Source organism: Arvicola amphibius, chromosome 12 (assembly GCF_903992535.2).
Source record: "Arvicola amphibius chromosome 12, mArvAmp1.2, whole genome shotgun sequence".
NCBI classification, from domain to species: Eukaryota; Metazoa; Chordata; class Mammalia; order Rodentia; family Cricetidae; genus Arvicola; species Arvicola amphibius.
The window spans coordinates 4,368,325-4,388,477 of record NC_052058.2 but is presented as its reverse complement, the minus strand read 5'-3'; the positions used below and the strand labels follow the sequence as shown (position 1 = coordinate 4,388,477).

Here is a 20,153-nt window from a genome sequence, read left to right as displayed (position 1 = left end):
CAACAGAAGGAGCAGTGCGTCCTCTTTACAGCTGTCAAGTGGAGTCCGCTAGTAAACCTTCCCTCTATGACTCTTCTCAGATCCATCACATTTAAAAAGACCCCTTGTTCTGGTCATGTAAGTCACAGGATAAAGGCCATCATGTTGAAATTTTACCTTGGAATTCATCACATATATACATACAAAAAATAAAAATATGCACAGACAAATCACGGGTAAATAGTAGCATCAAATATACAGCATTTATCCCAACTGATAATGCTGAACACTCAGACTTGGAGAACACAGGCAGATACCCAACTCCTCTCCCCACAAAACCTCTCAAAACATAAAACATAGATCCATATACGACCCAGATGTTCAGAATATCTGCAAATAGGGAAATAAGCCAAGGTCAACAGAGCTTCCGGGACCCCTGCCACAGTCCTATGGAGTGGACACACACAGGAGAAAAACTTATGTGATTCCTTGAAGAAAAATAAAGGGCACTAGGCCATCAGAAAAACCCTACTAATGCCAACATGGCTACACATGAAGCGGGACATGGGAGCGAGAGAAGTCTACAGAGAAGGGCGTCAGGGTAAACAGAACCTCCAATGGGATTCTCCCAGGCAGTGGTGGCGCACATCTTTAATCCCAGAACTTGGGAGGCAGAGGCAGGCAGATCTTTGTGAGTTCAAGATCAGCCTGGTCTACAGAGCAAGTTCCAGGACAGCCAGTGCTACACAGAGAAACCCTGTCTCAAAAACAAAACAAAACAAAACAAAACAAAACAAAACAAAAACCTGGGAAGCAGCAACCGTGCTGCAGGGGTATCTTAGTCTATGTTCTGTGGCTGTGGTGAACGCCGTGACCAAGAGCAAGCACCTCAGAGAGGAAAGAGTTTATTCAGCTTACACTTCAGAGTCAGGGCCCATTATCAGGGAAAGCCAGGGCAGGAACTGGAAGCAGGAACCAGAGCAGAGACCCTGAGGAGCACTGCTTGCTGCCTTGCTCTCCGCAGCCCACTTCCCTACGCTACCCAGGACCACTGGCCCAGAGGTGGCAGCCCCTCTCATACAAATCATCAAACAGGAAAATGCCAACCTGATGGAGACAGTTCCTCAGCTGAGGCCCTCTCTTCCAACGACTCCCACTTATATCAAGTTGACAGAAACTAAGCAGTGAGTGACGAGCTCGGGAAGAGGTGACGGGAAAGAAGGATACCATCAAAGATTCTGCAGAAGCTAACTAATCACAGAGAAACAAGATGCTGGCCCCTAGGGCAAAGCCAGGGGAAGCAGACCTCCACAAGCCCCATCCCCGCAAGGACCCAGAAGGAAAGAGCAGACACTGCCCTCGTAAGAAGACAGCTGAACAGCAAGTGTCCCGGGAGCAGCTGGGAGGGGCCTGGGGACACTCGAGGGTGCTGTCAAGTGCTGCACCATACAATTATCAGTTCTAAGGGACTTTTCTGTGTGTGGAAATACAGTGCCATGGCCTTACATACTTTTCTGAACATATAATCACACTTCAAATTTTTCAAAAGAGTTACCTATTCTCCAGGTAATTATAGTCTTAAGAACTCATAAGAGAAAACACATAAACAACTAATACAGGCTCAGAGAGTAAAGGTGCTTGTTCCCAATCCTGACACCCTGAGTTTGACCCCAAAACCACATGGTAGGAGAGAACCAACTCTCGCACAGGTAATTAAAAATAAAAGAAACAACCTTTTAACATGGGCAGCTGAAGAAATAATACATAACAACAACTACCAGGAGTGTGAACAGAGGGTGCGTGTGCCCCTGGAGGGTGAGCAGGGGGTGCGTATCCCCCCTGGAGGGTACACAGAGGGTGTGTGTGCCCCTGGAGGGTGAGCAGAGGGTGTGTGTGCCCCTGGAGGGTGAGAGAGGGTGCCATGTCAGTTGGTTTTGCTTTCCCTGCTGCTAGCCCACTCTTCCCACATTCGATAGCTCTATTATCCAGCAGAAGGTGTCCAACAACCAAGGACAAGTCTACCCAGCACACCAGGATGACTGTCCTTTACCAAGTTAGGAAAACAAGTGAGGGCACATGACCATACCAGGCCAGTAAATCTGGGCATTTATTTCAACTATGAAGAAAGATACCCTCTTCCCCCATGGTCACCAGGATCCACCCTGAGCAAGAAACATGGTGAGTGCAGTGTGTGTATGGAGCAGGCAATGCAAAGGACAGCGGCCAGCTCGTCTTTCTTCAGACACCGAGGGTGAGGTCACCACACAGCCAGGCTCTCCTCTGGACTAACACTCCTTTCTATAGAAACGGCTTTGGGTCGCTAAGGGTGGTGTCACCCATAACTGAAAAGTCCTGTCTAACACAAGGTCTGAGAGCAGTAGCTGAGGCACAGAGAGTCCCCTGAGAGGCGAGGCTTCATGTGGGAGCACGGCGAGCAGGATCAGGTATTCTACAAACCTACACAAAGTCCTCCGAGCTCACTCCTCCCACTGCCTCCGCTGGCTCACGCTACCCCTGCCTGAGCAGAGGGAACATGCTGGTAGCACGAAGGCAGAGGAGAGCGAGCGGCATCCACCTGCTTCAGATCTTCGCGATTTCGGTCTTAATTCAGTGTTTTAAAATTCTTCTAGGCAGCTGCAAACAGCTAAGATCTGAAAAACTCAATTAAGGCAATTTACAGAATTATACGGAAGAGTACAATCTTTATTTTAGAGTTTAAAAGAAACTACAGAAATTTTCACATTAGAAAATACCTAAATTTGTTTGATAATACTATTTCCTGAAAATATCTCTTTCCCAATCATATAAAGATGAACAAAAGAAAAACAAAACCACAGCGTGGCTGACATCACAGCACGAATCTCTGTGGCAAGGAGGATTTAGGCTTAGCACAGCCAATGGGAGGGAATGAGCACGAGGAGCGTGTTAGTGGAGCAACTGAGTGGAAGTGACAGCTATCGGTTTCCAAGGCATGATGGGAAAAAGTGAGACCCAGGAGGGGCTCCGCAGCATCTGCACAGATGAACCTCACCTGTGGGAAGGTGAGCCACTCCCCAAGGCCAGGGGGCCCAAGGTCAACTGCCTTCTGAAAACTCCCTGTCGAGGGTATTATCTTAAGGTGTGTGGCTTTTGTTTATCTCTGTGAAGCTGTGATTCTTTGCCTGTGTTAAACACCTGATGTCTAATAAAGAGCTGAACGGCCAAGAGCAAGGCAGGTGCAAGGACAGGTGAGGCTGGTAGGTAGAGAGAGTAAACAGAAGGAGAAGGTAGGAAGGGGAGGACGAGAACGAGGAGAAGAGGGTGTCAGGGCAGCCTCCCAGCTACACAGCAAGACACAGAGTAAGAGTGAACGTGAGATTAAAGAAGAGAAAGGTAAAAGCCCTGAGGCAAAGGGAGCCTGGATAATTCAAGAAAAGTTGGCAAGAAACAAGCCAAGCTAAGGCCAGGCATTTATAAAAAAAATACGCCTTTGTTTTATTTGGGAGCTGGATGGTGGGCCTCCCAAAAGAGCAAAAAGCAAAAGAGTAAAAGAGTCAACACTGCCAGCTCACAAGGTCGAGCCAGAGCGTGACACACCTGAGTAACAGGAAAAGCTGCTTTGTCACAAATAGAGCACCATTTTCACACGTGTGCATGTGCAACAGTCCACAGTCACACATGTGCGTGTGCTTACACCCTACAGTCCACAGTAACACGCGTGTGCTTATGCCCAACAATCCGTAGTCACACGTGTGCGTGTGCTGATGACCAACAGTCCACGGCAAAACCACCGAGGGAGCAAGCACGCGCACACGCACACACACACACACACACACGTGATCCCATTCATAAGAAGAGCATCCCAAAGCAAATCCCAAAGCGAGAAGTTTCCAGGAAGGAACTCCACACAGAAATAAAAGCCTCCTCACTAAAAACAGTAAAACCCTGCAGAAAGCAGAGGAACTGAGACAGTGGGAGACCTCCCAGTCCAGAGTGAAGCTGACCTATACTGTCAAGAGAGGACAGCCCAGAACCACTTACAGAACCCTAAGTAATTCCTATCAAAACCAAAACTGTCTGTTATAGAAATGCAAAATACCTACGCTTATAAGGGGTTACAAGGTGACCCAGAGTCAAAATTATACCAGAAAAGGTTTGTAAATAAAAAGGAGAGACACCATTGAATAAGAAGACATCACACTATCTCAAAACATTCTTTCCAAAGCCAGGCATGATGGTGCCTGGTTAGCACAAGGATTTCTGGACCAACAAAGATCCTATACCAAAAACACAACAACAGGGGCTGAAGAGATCGTTAAGTGGATAAAATGTATGCCATGCAAGTGTAAGAATCAGAGTTCAGAAGCCTAGCACCCACATACAGTCAGAGGCAACGGGGTGCATGTGCAATCCCAGGACACCACAGGGAAACGGGGGAAGCAAGAGCTGGGGTGGCCAATCACCCTAGCTTCCGCAGCAGTGAACGAGAGACCCCTTCCCAAACAAGAGCATGCATGGGCAAAAACACACCAGCTTCTTACGTGGGTGTCCCTATGCTCAGCAATGTTTGTTATGAAGTGAACGGCAGGAAAAGTGAACTAGAAAACATGTCCGTTATATGATATTAATTAGCACTAATGGGAAAGACAAGTAACTCAGGTTAAAGTGGCATTCTCCATGTCTAAGATCCAATGACAACAGAGTACCTTGCCTCCCTCCATCAGATCCACACTGTCCTGCCTGTCTTGTCTGTCTGTCCACTTTAAAGCAAACATGGTAATCCACAGGGTTTCCAAATGTGTGAGCAACTCTCATCAAAGGGAAGAATCAATGACTGCAGCTGCATCATACAGCACCTAAGCATGGCTGACAGTGTAGCCCCATCAGCAAGGCCCAGGCATGTCTTAAAACCAGCCACTTGACACATGGCTTCATTTAGAGACTGCCTGGTGACTCACAGTGGCCCAAAAGTACATATGAGTTCATGGTTTCTTCTAGGAAGAAGAGGCAGCGTTAGGGAGAGACAAATGGTACAGCATGGGGCACAGTCATAGTCTAACTAGGGTGGTGTGCACTGTGGGAAAGGCTGGGCATTGCTATTACATCTTTGGCCAGAATGAAAACCGCAGAAAGTGAATTGAGTCTCTAAGCTAAGTTATAACATTAGAACCAGTCGCACTGGTGACAGACATCAACAGAATTTCCAAAGACAAAATACATATCAACAATAGCTCTGGAGATCTTTTCATGATAAATCTTCATAATGTGTACTGAAGATCTCAAAGGAAAGGGAATATGGAGAAGGAAAGAGGGGACAACTGTGGCATTGCCACCAAGTCCCTGATAAACAGGTGTAGCTGGACAGAAAACTCACCAAACTCATCACGAGATGTACACCATGTCACCACGTACCACACACATGTAACTCATCATGAGATGTACACCATGTCACCACGCACCACAGACACATGCAGCAGAAAGAGCCATCACAATCTTGATGTAATTCACTCTCCCCATGCATGGCACACACATGTAAACATTGCTTGCGGGATGATCACCTGGAAGCTTGAAGGAACGAGGAACAGGAGGTGGAAAAGGAAGGGATGTGCAGTCAAGTTCAGTATGCACCGAACTTGTGCCTCCATATCATGATGCTCATAGACCGAGAGGCAAGGGGCTGAGGGATACCACTGTCACATGGCACTATGCAGCATCACAGCCAGGAAACAAAGTTTGTATGTGGGAAAGCCTAGACTGAATCCCAGCTCAACATCACTGCCCTAACCAACGGCAGCACGACTCCACTAAGCCTCGGCCTCCTCACCTCAAAGCGAGGGCTTGAGGTCACCTCAGGAGGAGCAAACGTGCCACTCTGGCAACCACGACACACCAGTTGAAGGCAGCAAGACCAGCTGTGGCTCCCAGGGGACCATGGGAAAGTACAGGAATAATGCTTGACATCTGGCGGATTCCTGCTTTAAATAATTATTGTTGCTAAGTAAGAGCTAAGATTTGGGGTCATTGTATTAACTATCTGCATCCTCTCAATTTCAGTGTCCCTAGACAACGCCCAGTATGACTAGCTAGAATGTGGCTTTGGCTCTCCTGAAAGTTAAAAACAGCACAAGAAAACACTGACGCTGTGAGAGGCATTTAACGTAGGATAACTAGGACAGGCCGATTCCGACGCTTAGACAACCCATTAACGCCTATTGCCAACGGTTCGCCATGCTGTATTGTCCTAACTCTCCCAACAAGGTCACTCTGAGGACGCAGGGGACACGGAAGGATGGTTTGGAATGGACTACCCATTCTCCACACAGGTTCAAGTTCATTCCCACAACCTTGACTTTCAGACTTTCTCTTTTAAATCCATAGCAACCTGGGTCTAGAAAACGGTACTTCCTTCCTTTTGCGAACCATCTCCAGGGAAGTCAGGGTCACAGAGGGCAAAGGCCCCCATAGCAGGAAGTGCTTACTGCTGACGGGCAGGTCTGCACCACAATGCTTGCATTAGTCTCTGCTGTGAAGATGCTAGTTCGTAAAAATAAATAAATAAAAAGCATTTCCGCAGCTCTATGACAACCTCACAGGCTCCCAGCCTGTGAGAACCATAGACAAAGCTTGCAGGCTTCTCTATAGAAGACCCCTGGATTACCAGAGGCCCAGAAACAACCACCACAAAGCATGTAGACCCAAACCAGTCATGAGAACAACTGCCTAGAAAAAGGTAGGCAGTAGTTCTTTATTTGTAGATTCACTGACTCTGGGGACATCCAGTAACATTCTGTCACGCCAGAATTAACCTCCCCCAACGAGGGGTCTTTTCTGAGCATGAATGTCAAACCAAGTACAAGCTCGAGCCCCAAGGACAAGGCCCGTGGGCGGTGAGCACTGCACCTCTGCAGAGTCCTGGGACTGTGCTCGCTGCTCTGACGTCACACTTTACACATTGCCACGTGCAAAACTGCATGGTCTGAAGCACATATTCCTTATAAAGAATCAGAATTCCAGAGACAGAAGCTGAGTGAGAAAAGAAAACAAAAAACTAGAACTCAGTAGCTGAGGTTCCTGCAGTGTCTGAATAAAGTCATCCATGGTGAGTAAACGCTGTGATGCTACAGGCAGTGGGTCAATTGCTGTCTTTCAGGAAGCGCATTAACAATGAAACCTTATCAGGAGCAGACGGGACACTGTGGTTTTGGACACACGTGCACAGAAAGACAGAAACGGCTTAGACAGCTAACTGGACTTTAGACAGACACTCAGTGCGCTTTGCAGCGAGTCTGATACACAACCCCACTCTGATTGGCTGAGCGAATGACCAACTGAATGCGTCTTTGTCACTTGCTGATCTGCGTTTACACATTGGGAAGCAATGATTTTTATTTTTCTGGTGCCATCAAGTGGCAGCATTATGAAGTGTCCCTATTAAGAACAAATATCTTTTAGACAGAAAGATGTCACAACGATGTGGCTCACCTATGCTAATTAAATACCCACAATGCTCCAGCAAGCTGGTATATTACATTTGGAAAAAGGAGAAACATCCGAACAGATAGATATTGTGCAACTCATCCCTCTGTGAACCCCAATCCAAGATGGCAGTTAGGGAAAATAACAGAAATGAAGGACCCTTTAAACAAAATACTGCACACATAAACCCCAACGAGACTATGTAAGGCCTTAAAAAGAAAACTGGGTCCAAAATCATCCTCCAATCAAAAAATGAAAACGAATTACTTCAGAGTTGGTTTCTCAATCTGAAATGTCAAAACTGACGGCTAAAATCAAATTGTAAGAATTGAAGTTCCCCAAGGTCCTGATGAGGAGCAAAAGGAGGGAGATCATGAGCAAGGAAGTCAGGACCGTGAGGAGTGCGTTTACCCATTGAGACGGTGGGACAGATCTAACGGGAGACCACCAAGTCCAGTTGGAATGGGACTGATGGAACAGGGGACCAAACCGGACTCTTTGAATGTGGCTGACAGTGGAGGAGGACTGAGAAACCAAGGACAACGGCGATGAGCATGAACTCTACAGCATGGACGGGCTCACTGTGAGCCTTGTCAGTTTGGTTGCTCACCTTCCTGGACTTAGGGGGAGCTGGGAGGACCTTGGACTTAACATAGTGAAGGGAACCCTGATGGCTCTTTGTCTTGGAGAGGGGTGGAGTGGGGGTATGGGTGGGAGGGAGGGGAGGGAAGGGGGAGGAAGAGGGGAGGAGATGGAAATTTTTAATAAAAAAAAAAAATGAGAAAAAAAAAAGAATTGAAGTTCCACAGGCAGTCAGCTACCGAAACCCATGTCACAGGCAAACAAATGCAGCCCGAGCATCAGCACAGTGGCAGCCACTAGCCAAAAAGAAGCAGAGTCCACTCCTTTCGTATCCACACACACAGATGTCTGGCAGCTTCGTGACCCCCAACTGTACAGCCTGAACCTCCAGGTAAAGATGGCATCGGGAGGGCTGGAGAGATGGCTCAGAGGTTAAGAGCATTTAAGAGCACTGCCTGCTCTTCCAAAGGTCCTGAGTTCAATTCCCAGCAACCACATGGTGGCTCACAACCATCTGTAATGGGGTCTGGTGCCCTCTTCTGGCCTGCAGGCATACACACAGACAGAATATTGTACACATAATAAATAAATAAATAAATAAATAAATAAATAAATAAATGTTTATTTTTTTAAAAAAAAAAGATGGCATCAGGACACAGGCGTCTGTCTCTGCATTCCTGAGACTCACAACAGCAGAAGAATGGACTCAGGCAAAGCCCTGCCGGAAAGCAGCGGCTGAGGGGAACAGGAAGAGCAACTCCATTTTAGAAACTGTCAAGTGAATGAATGGGTGAGCAACGCGTAGCTCATGACCCCCTATGAAAGAGGAGAATCAGTCAAAATGAAGTTAGCAAACACACACATACTCCATGGCCCAGTAAAATGTCTCCAGATGAGGTTGGAGAGATTGGCGCAGCGCGAACAGGACATGCTGCTCTTCCAGAGGACTTCAGCTCCAGAGGATCTCTTGCTTCTGTGGCCAAAATACACTCACGTGCACATGCCTGACCCCCCCCCCCCCACACACACACACAACTACAAACAAAACTAAAAAGCAATCTTTGTCACTGTGCAGAGTCATAAGGGACAACTGGAGAGAAAAAATAAAACTAAAAAAAGTTAAAAACCAATCTCCAGACGTTAGGGTACTGAGGAATGATGAGGAATGAGGTAACCAGCAGGGTAGAAATGAGGGTTGGTTAAAGCAGAGAATTGGGCTGGAGAGATGGCTCGGTGGTTAAGAGCACTGACTGCTCTTCCAGAGGATCCTGATTCTGTTCTCAGCACCCACACGCAGCTCACAACTGTCTGTAACTCCATTCCAGGGAACCTGATGTCCTCTTCCCAGGGCATCAAGCTCCCATGTGGTACATACACAGACAGGCAGACAGACAAGCACTCATATACATAAAATAAAATCTAAATAAGGGTTTTTAAGAAGAAATTCAGTCAAAATGCTTGAAAAGAAGCAGTGTAAACACACACATACACTCCAGAAGAGGGCAGGAGAAGGTTCTAGATAACAGAACCCGGTGCACTGAAGACAAGAAGTAGCAGCAAGAGGTCAAAGAGCACAGATCAGCAGCAGGAACGGCTTTCTAGGCACTGGAGAGTCACGTCAGCCTTCGATGACGCACCCTATCCAAAAGTCGCCTCACTAACTACGGGGCACTTCATTCCGTGTCTGGGATGGAAAAAAAGTACAAAAATAAAAGGTGGTTCTTTAAACAAAAACATGTGAGCTCTACTTAGAGACTCTGAACTATGCTCAGCTCCACACATTCCTGTCACTGCACTAACTAGATGTAGGTGACAGTCACCTCAGCTAACAAAGGGCAGAGTGGGGGCAAACCAAAAGCCTCCCCTGCTCCACTGTCATGGTGCACTGAGAGTGAACTCACCGACAGTCCCCAGGAAGGCTCTGTGAACACTGAGCCCAGGCAGGAGGATGACTGCCGCTCCCACAGCACACGTGGGAAGAGTGCCGCTCACACAGCACACGTGGGTGCTGCTCTTTGTGCTCATCCATTTTCATAGACTGCTCTGTGTCGAGCGCCTGCAATGATGTCACTGATGGGGGTTTCTCGTTTCCAGCCCTGAACGCGGGAGACACAGGGTGCTTGGGCACAGTACAGACGTTTCTCACTTCCTCTGCACATAAGCTGTCCCAGGACCTGACTATGGGCAAACCATACCTTGCACACCTTCCAGGAGCAGGTCAACGCCCTTCCTGTAAAAGTCAGAAGCAGCTTCATAGTCGTCTTCCTCCTCCTTCTTCACGGCCAGCTTGATAAGCTCCCCTGCCTTCTCCAGGTAATCTCTCCGGCCGAGTCTTGGCTTTAAGCTGCTGGGGAAGAGGCTGCGGCTTTCCCGGTCTTCCGCTTTGCTCGGTTCACTGTCAGAAGCAACAACCCCTGCTGCCGAAGAATCCGTAGACAGACTCAGACCAAAAGCTTTACTGGGAGAGCCCTGACGGGAAGCCATTCCATCATCTACCTCTGCAAGAGAGTCCACATCAACAGTAAGGGACAGGAGGTCACTGTCACTGGAGAAGCCTGGAATGAGGAACACAGGAGTCAACATGAGACTAGCAGTAGTCACAGGGGCACAGATCACAGAGACTGTCCATCCTCCCATAACCAGCTCAGCTAGGGCAGGGTGGCCTACTGGTGGCTGGCAGGTTCTAGCAGACTGTCTCAGCACCATCTATGTTCTTCTGGTCTCTGAAGGCACCAAGCACACACGTGGTACACATTAGTACATGCAGGCAAACACCCATACACATAAGATAAGATAAATCTCTTAAAATAAAACACTAAAATGATTACACATTGTTGTATCTTATGAAAAAAAACTACATTTGTCAAAACAAAGAGTACATACTGGGAGAAGTGGCAATCTTTCCTATTTTTAAAGTCTCAGGGTCTGAGAAGAGAATGAGGGCTTTCTGACCCTCGGGTGCTGTCGGTCATCACATGGTTGTGGCTGGAGGACAGGGATAAAGCGGAAGTGTCTACTGTTTTCCCTTTTGTTATTACTTAGAGGGGGCTGTGTGGAGGACGGAGGACACGTCTGTGGAGTCAGGTCTTTCCTTCCACCACGTCGGACCCAGGGACCAGACTCAAGTCACCAGGCTTGGCAGCAAACACTGTGACTGCTGAGCCATTGCGTTGTACCCGTTTTCCTATATAACACTAAACTCTACAGTGCTGCTGCCTTCAGGATGGTTACAATGTGCAATACATAAAATCTGAACAGTGACATTTGTAGGGTTCACTACATTTAAATCCATTGGTCTGTTAAATCCATTGAATAATCTGTTATCTATGCTGCTGTTTATAGCCTAACAAATCAATTATTTTAAAAATGTCAGTTCCCTGGGTATCACAGCCTCTCGTTTCATCACTGGGGTTTAAAATCACCCTGGGAGACGGTCAGATTCAAAGTGGCAGACAAAGTGACACAGAAGTCCTAACTCGCGGAGGAAAACTGTTTCGTTGACAACAATACTATGGGCTGCTCTCCTTGAAAAGTCAGCTCATTTCAAGAAAAAACTGCATCAAAGGCACAAGAGCAATGACATCTGCTTATCCACTACTGGCTTAGGCAAAATGGCTCCCGAGCTCAGCTGCGCCGCTCACGTCTGCCTTCCCTGTCACAGGCCTGGCGACTTAGCAGAGCGCTGTGTGTGACATTCAGTGCAATGGTCAGCGCAGTAAAAACGTCTCAGGTGACTGCACTATTAACAAGGTTTTGGCTTTACAGGTCCTTAGAGACCTCAGGAACACACACAGGGCTCAACCACCCATCGAGCTGCTGATTCTGAGACGAGGCTCTGAACACATGGCCTGAAGCAGTTTCAGCACAGCCGGAGAGTTGCACTAAGTCTGCCGGCTTTGATTTGGCAGGGCTCGGTTTGGTTTGGCTTCTTGATGATTCTGGGGACCAAACCTGTATCACAGGCATCTGACCACTGAACTACATCTCCAGATCAGCACTACCATTGACCATGAAATGTCCAGATTCATAAAACGGCGTTTTAAAAGGAAGCTGTCACCACTGGAGGCCGTGCTAAGAGCGAGAGCTGCAGGTGGGTCAGACGTCAAACGCCTGTCTAGGAGGCTCAAGCCCTGCAGCTCCACTCTGCTGCAGTCGTGGCTCCATGCAGGCCGCCCGGACAGAGGAGCGCGGAATGTCACATCAAAAAATAATATTCTTTGTGATTTTTCAATCATTTAATAATATTTTAAAAAATTCTTAGTTCACAAGCCAAAGGAAAAGAGCTGAGGGCCATTTCGTCACCTGTGGTCTCGATGGCTGACTTCCTACCAAACAAAGTAAAAGGAAGAACAGGTGAGGAGAGGCTAAGCTCCGCGCTCAGATCACGACACACGGCTTTGGCCCCTTGTCAATACAGTACTGCTTTCATTTGTTCTTGTTTTTTCTTTCAAATTCTTAGGGTCCCTATAAAGGACTTGCTCCCAAAAAGGAACAGATTCCATTAAACCCACAGCTTCAAATGGATGTCATTGGACCATAACATCAGGTCAGTTCTTGACACTGTAGCCACACAGACAGCACCTGGTAGACAGCATTTCATAGTTAAAATCTTCTTACAGCACCCAAAAGTTATTCACCCACTATTCTTAAAATTATATTAATTTTATGAGTAATTTTAAAATACTTCATGTGTATTAATGCAAACTTATTTCCTTAAATGTTGTCACTGTCTAACTACTGAAGTGAAACTATAGAAATTCAACTGGAGGAAGAGTCTATGTATCCAGACAATGGAGGAGGGAAGGGCCGGGAGTTCCTGTGTTCTCCGGTGCCTCTCGACTTGAGCAGGGCCCCATCGTCCGTCACTGCCTCCTCCATCTCACTGCTGCTTCATGCTGCACCTGACTTCCCCTTCCCAACAGGACCAGAAGGCAAGCAGGTGATTACGTATGCTCAGTTTCTGGGTTTTGACCACAAAAATCTAAGACCATAGTTTCACTTCCTCCTGCTTTTTACAACTTTATTCTTCAGCAAATATAATCCAAATAATGCATACATGTGCACACATATAGATGTACAGGGAGAAAGATTGGGTAAATACACACATGTATATATGCACATGATGTGCAGCTGTATAGGATAGAGATGTAAACACACATGCACATGTACACACATATAGATGTACAGACATGACATGTAAATACACATCTGTATATGTGCACACATACAAAGATATGATGTGTAAAACACAAGTGTACACATGTGCACACATACAGATGTATAGACATGACATGTAAAAGTCAATACTTACTTTATTTACCTGAGTACATCTGCTGATATAGTCTTGCTCAGCAACTCAATATGGCCCTACACTCAGTCTGTTTTATATAAAACTACATCTGAGCATCACATGAAATGGAGACTACAGCCCAGAAAGGGAGTGAATAAGTGTGCCACAGGGAGTGACAAGCACATTACAGGCTGTGAGTCTCGCTGAGGAGGAGGAGCAGTAGGTGGGGCAGACAGCACGGGCACTTGACACAACACACAGACTATCTGCCAGAGTTAAACCAACCTAAAGCCAACCCGCCCTCATAGGGACCCTTAGGACATCACCAGAGGAGCACCCTTCCACGGGCCCCTACTCCTCTTTTGGAAGTGATACAAGGGAAAGTCAAAGGTTCCATGAAAGTCTCCTGCCTCCGGGTGTGGATCACAGAGATTCCAGTCTCGGTGCTATTAGAGGGCCCCAGGTGACTTGTTAAAAAAGCAGCTACAGACACGAGGGGTGTGCTTAGCATCCCAGTCCACCTGCCTGCCCTCACCTCTGGGCTTTGAACTGCTCAGAGTCAGGCAGTGTAGCGAAATCTGCCTAGGACACCATCTCTAAAAGACGGGCCTGGGGGAAAGGTTGAGCTGCCACACACAGGAGCTTTATACTATGAGCCATCAGAACCCTGCATTTGAAGACCATCTGCACAAAGAGAGCGGCCTCCTTTGACAACAGGTGGCCTCTCGTGGGTGACTGTCTATAAAACACGTGGCCTTGTTACTATTAGCTCATCACCTCTACTCAACTCTGCGGTTCAAACATTGCCACAGTCAACCAAAGGGAGTCTCTACTTGTCCCAGCAGCGATCACTCCTGCTACATGCATGAAAAAAGCACCCAGCCCAGAACCAAGATTACCAGGAGGCAGAGGACACAGGAACCTGACAGTACCGGATCTGATTCCCTGAGAGGCAAGCCCTTCTTAGAGGAGAGCCTCATGAGGCCCCATCCCTAGCTGGGAAGCTGATGGCAGCTAATGGCCTCAGGGAGAGCAGCCATTTTCTTCAGTAGCCATGGAAAGACACCCATGCTCCAGTTAACAGTCAACACCCACACTCATCAGCAACCCTAACTAAACTCAGGGGGTCACTCAGACTAAATAGGGAAAAGCAGGAGGGAGATTAGTTAGGGAGAAAAAGGGGTCCAGAAAGAGTGGGGGAAGTATGAGACGGTGTAGGGGTATATTATATGCATATATGAAATTGTTGATGAATACATTTTTTAAAAGAAAGAAAAGAAACTGGCCCTTCTAAACATGCCTATGAGAAAATCCCTAAATCCAGAGCCTTGTGCTAGCCACGATTCTGGTACTCAACAGCTAGCAACAGCTAAGAATCAGGGAGCAGCAAGTTGTTGACAGACCCAAGGTCAATAGCAAGCCTACACTTTATCTTTGAGAAATGACAGAGTCCCAAAGACTCTGCTGTGGATATCTTGGGAACAGAACAGGCCTCAAAAGCCAGTGCTGACCCCAAGTACAGCCCAGCGGAAACACGGCTAAGCTCTGCCCAGCTCCCTTTTGATTCAAGGGCCTGTTGTTCCACCGCCCATCTCTCTGTGGATTCCAGGTTCCAACTCAGTCGTCCTACACATGCGTGTGTGTAAGTGTACATCCATGTTACATCCATGCAGCGCCCTCCAAGGCCAGAATAAAGCATGAAATCCCTTAGAGCCATCCAACATGGATTCTAAGAACTGGACTCTGCGGCGCCATCTCCCCAGACACACCCTGAGCTTGCTCCACCGTGGACGTGCTCATCCCTTCACGGCAGGCCAGCGTTCTGGGAATTAGAAACACCTGGCAGATACACGGCCTGACTGCTGCCCTTGTGATGTCTAACTGAAAAGGAAGACATTTGTATAACATCTGTTGTCCCTTCTAATCCACAACCCAGGTGACCATAACAAATCATCAACGTTTATTTGGCCCACCCGGCCACTAAGTTCCATATATCCAGGGTTACCCTCAACAGCCCTGGAGGGCGCTCTACTCTTTAAGCAACAACGACACTCTCACTCACGTGTGTGTTTACCTTTATTGTTTATTCGCTGGGTTTTGGTTGGTTTGGTTTTTTGAGAAAGGAACTCTGCTAACAACCTTAAACTCACTGTGTAGGTGAGTCTGACCTAATTCCTGATTCTCCTGCCTCCATCTCTGAAGTGCTGGGACCATAGGTGTGCACCACCAGCCTTCATTTGACTGTGCTTATTTTTAGGAAAATTCCTATTTGTTTTAAGATTTCCCACTGAAGCAAATTTAATTAGCCGTGGAAAGTGAGCAAAGGTGAGTGAACAAGCACTTGAGAACAAAAGCGTAACTCCTTCAAGCTGACGGTTGCCACCCCTCTAGGACACAGGATGGAGGAGAGGAAGCCCAGCCCTAAGATTCGAATTCCCATGGTGCCACCTTGTGGACATTTGTAGAATAAAAAAATCTACTTCAGTGCAAACTGCTTTTAGTTGGGCTTTCTGTTTCATCATGACAGACTTTAGGTCAATCCTAAAACAGACTTTTGTTATTAGGTAACTGGCCAACTTAAGGATATTCATATTTAAAGTGACTGCCTTGAAGCGCAGACATTAAATTCACTAAATAGAAATAACACAAAAAGTTAAAAACAAAGGGCATTTTAATGCTCTGTGTATCATGCATGTGTGTGTATCATACGTGTGTGTGTGTGAGCACGGATGACACAGCCCAGGCTGGCTGTCCCACACGCTTCCGGGGAATCTCCCGGCTCCACTCCCACCTCTCTGTAGGAGTGGTGGGACTGCACACGCGTCCAGCAGCGCCTGACTCTGTGAGCTTTCGAGATCTGAACTCAGATCCTCACACTCAGCAAGCAACCCACCACAGAGGCCTTAGCCAGCCTTATAAAAGAGACTTTTTAAATCCAACTTTAAAAAACTATGCACCTTCCCAGTAGTCCTCCAATGTTAAAAAACAAAAACAAAAAAAAAACACTATCCAAAATATAACAGGTTAGCAGCAAGGCCACCTGCATCCCTCAAGCAGGCCAGCAGCGGAGAGAAGCGCTCCCTCCCAGAGGGTGTGCTCCCGTGCCCACCACCGTCTCAGTAATTCTAATAAAACACACAAGTTTCAAACAGAAAAGTGGTGTTCGTGAACAGTGAACCCTCCTCTTATCATCAGGGATGGGGTCTAATTGCTCTGCGCAGGGGAGAGAGAGAGGAGCTAAGTGTCACATGTAGACAGGAAAGTGGTAAGAGCACATGCTCTTATAGGCTCAGGTCCTAGCTCACAACTGTCCAGGACTCCAGCTCCAGGGGACCTGACACCCTTCTCTGATCTCTGAAGGCATCAAACACACACGTGGGTGCACAGACACATGCACTTAAAACACTTACACACATAAAATAAGAGAGAATATCTTTAAAAATTTAAGAAAAATGTACATTTTGTATGAAACCAACTCATTTGATGTTCTTGTTTCACACTTGGGCCACTGCCATCCAGTTCCGTTTTACACAATCTGAAAGAGGACTCTTTTGTCCACTGTACTGCAGTAATCATAAAACGAAGAGAAAGTCCATATTTTTGTGTTTCCATCAGTACTTTCCTTTTGAATTAAACTAGAATTCATCAACACACACTTAAAATACAAACAACTATCATAATAATCACTTAGCATGTCTGTCTGGGACATGAACTTCTCCAGAGGCTTGTATGCTTGCTCCTTGGTGGAACTGTGACCAAGTGGAACCAACAGAGCTGGGACCCAGTAGGAGATACCATGAGGACATCACCTTCAGAGGACATAAATGTAGTTCTCGTGGGACCTGATGAACAAGACTGGCCCTCCTTAGTCTGGATTCCTATCTTGGCAAGTGTTGGGTTTCAAGTGTGAAATGTCCCCACGGGCTTACATGTTGGGTTTCGAGTGTGAAATGTCCCCCATGGGCTCATGTGTCCAAACTAGTTCCCTGTCGGTGGTATCACTTTTGAAAGTTACAGAGCTGTTAGAAGGTGGGGTGTAGCTGGGAGAAGTGGGCTGATGGAGGGCTCTGCAGGTATCTTTCAGCAGAACTGATCAGCCAGGCTTCGACTCCTCTGGAGGGAGAGGATGCCACCATCTACGCACCTTCAACACCCTTCAATATTTAAACACCACCCCCCAAAAAAAATCATTTCCAAACACAAGACTCCTCTGCTTCCGTCCTGGTCCATCACCAAAACCAGACAGGTCTTCAAACCACTCCCACCCAGGACAACGTCCATGTGAAATGGGTTCTGGGTAGCCTTTCTGTCTCACCTGGATCCCCACAGGCAATGAAGAATTACTGTGGGCACCACCGACTCTATACTCCCCTCACCTCTGTGACTCTCAAGTCAAAGCTAAAGCTAGAGAAGAGAAGCACCCATCGCCTTTGAGGCTTAATTCTTCCCGGGTGACAGGCCTCATTTAAAGTTAAGAGTCAGGTAGAGCTGGGTAGACTCTGGCAGACACTCACACAGCAAGGCCCACTGTCTGTGCATGGAATGTCTTACTGAGGTCTGACTCCCTCGCTATGTCATCAGAGCAAAGTTGCCGGACAAGTGTGAGACATCACAAGCCAGCCCAGAACCGCTGTGTGGACGCCGGCTAAAGGAAGGCCCTCTGCCTCTCGCTGTGAGACAGCTGTTGTTCCCATACAATGTGACCCATATCCTCTGAGCACAAGAGTAAAGTGTCTTACCTTCCGCACCACACTCAGGAAAGGTGTCAAGCAGGGAGTCTGGGTACTCGTCAACAGGACCAATTAGTGCAGAGCCGTCATTAATTACCCCACCCTGAAAGGGCAGAGCAGTCAATAAGAGCACAGAAAGACGGACAATGAACAAAGAAGCACTCACAAGGCTGTGGTAGCTAACCCATGGATTTAACTTTTGCAGAGCGTCAGGAAAGCACATCGGTCTTGCTCCCCTGTAAAGATGTGGCCCAGTCATGCTGGGGTGGGGGGAACCGATGACACAGGGGCAAATGACTTCCACAGGCTCTCTGCAAACCTAAGCTGCTCTAAAGATAATCTGTTCTTTTTTTAATTCATATTTTTTAATAATACTACCATGCTTAATGTAACTTTCTTTAGACAGAGTCTCACTGTCTAGCCCTTACTGGCCTGAAACCCACTATGTAGACCAGGTTGGCCTAGAATCCAGAAGCCTGCCTGTGCTTCTTGAATTCAGGAATCGAAGATATGTACTTCCACACCCAACTATACTGTCAGAGCACACTTTAAAATCTGCCCCCGAGGGCTGGAGAGATGGCTCAGAGGTTAAGAGCATTGCCTGCTCTTCCAAAGGTCCTGAGTTCAATTCCCAGTGACCACATGGTAGCTCACAACCATCTGTAACGGGTCTGGTGCCCTCTTCTGTCCTGCAGGCATACACACAGACAGAATATTGTATACATAATAAATAAATAAATATTTAAAAAAAAATCTGCCCCCGATTTTAAGAAAATGTACCAATACAAAAGAGAAAGAGAGAGAGAGAGAGAGAGAGAGAGAGAGAGAGAGAGAGAGAGAGAGAGCCCACAAAACCCAACAGCTGGTCAGCTCACAGTGTTCTTAGGGCCTGGTCACCTAACCAGTGTGGGGCTCCTCAGAAAGTCACTGACCTTTATCAGATCACAAATGCTATATCCACAGCACCTCAGATGTCTGAAAAGATACTTGTATGGAAAGCCACCCATGCACACCATTAAGAAATTAAGGTTATCTTTAGTAAAGAGACTTATTTTATTTTATGGGTAGATGTGTGTGCCTGAATGCATGTATGTGCGCCCAAGTATGCGGCGCCTACAGAGCCAGCGGGTGTAAGACCCCTGGAACTGGAGTTACAGGCGGTTGTGCACACCTCGTGTGAGTGTGAAGAGCCAAGCCCACGTCCTCTGCAGGAACAGCGAGAGCTCCTGACTGCTGAACAAGGCATGGCATTCCTGCCACCAAACCCAGCACTGGAGGATCACGGGAGTTACTGGGCTAAGGTGCAGAACCCTGTTTCAGAATTAACTAAAACTGAATCTCTACGCGATCACTCCTTTAATCGTGTACCTAAGTTTACATTCAGGCCACGGAGCTATTGCTCCTCTGTTCACACTCAGATGGCAGTCACCACACTGGTACAGCAGGGACGCTGTGATGGGACTGTATGGACTGAACTCTAATCACAGCCAAGGAGGCGGATGACCCTTAAGCAATTGCGTCACTGAAATACTAACTCCTTTTGCTTTAACGTCCGGCTTGCAGTCTTGTGCGCCAGCGCTACAATCGATCAACTCCAGAGCGAGGGAGCTTCCCCCTGAATCTCCACACACCAAGGGCAAAGTGTGTCACAGCACACGCTCCCCAGAGAAACTACGAACCTTGAAGAAGTCCTCGAGCTGCCTGCTGTTGTACAAGGCAGGAATGTTGGCGGAGAACTGGAGCAAGTCTTCGGCACACTGGCGTCTCTGCTCAATCACCGTCTTGTCAAATCGCCCTTCGAGTCAATGAGAGCCAACACTTAGGACAGGCCACGCAGCACATCTGCAGCGCTCAGCACGCAGTCATCAAAGCCACGCACGCACGGCCTTACAATGTTTTTGATGAAATGGAGCCGCACTGCCAACTGATAGGCAGGCTGTATCCAAACCCGGGTCCTGCCCACACAAGAAACTCACGATGTAAGAACATGGCAATCTAAAACTAAAGTTGAAAGAGGATTTTAAAGAATTCAAATGGCTTCCTCTAGTCATTTAATGCCGCAATCACTCATACAATTTTCCCTTTTTGACTCTTTTGTTTACACAGGAGCTGAAGAG

General features: G+C 47.2%; 1 protein-coding gene across 10 annotated transcripts in view; it reads right to left on the bottom strand.

The window, feature by feature from the left end:
- Positions 1-20,153, bottom strand: part of Rps6kc1 (ribosomal protein S6 kinase C1) — a 138,210-nt gene that overhangs the window by 86,943 nt on the left and 31,114 nt on the right. For 3 of the 10 annotated variants that reach the window (XM_038348894.1, XM_038348897.1, XM_038348899.1), the window contains 3 exons: positions 19,716-19,831; positions 18,046-18,139; positions 10,212-10,571 (listed from right to left, as the gene is read on the bottom strand). In XM_038348894.1, the coding sequence (XP_038204822.1) occupies positions 10,212-10,571; positions 18,046-18,139; positions 19,716-19,831 (570 nt within the window). Of the gene's footprint in view, positions 1-2,436; positions 2,592-10,211; positions 10,572-18,045; positions 18,142-19,715; positions 19,832-20,153 lie in introns of those variants that run through there. The other 7 variants (XM_038348901.1, XM_038348902.1, XM_038348895.1 and 4 more) reach the window with 6 other exon arrangements.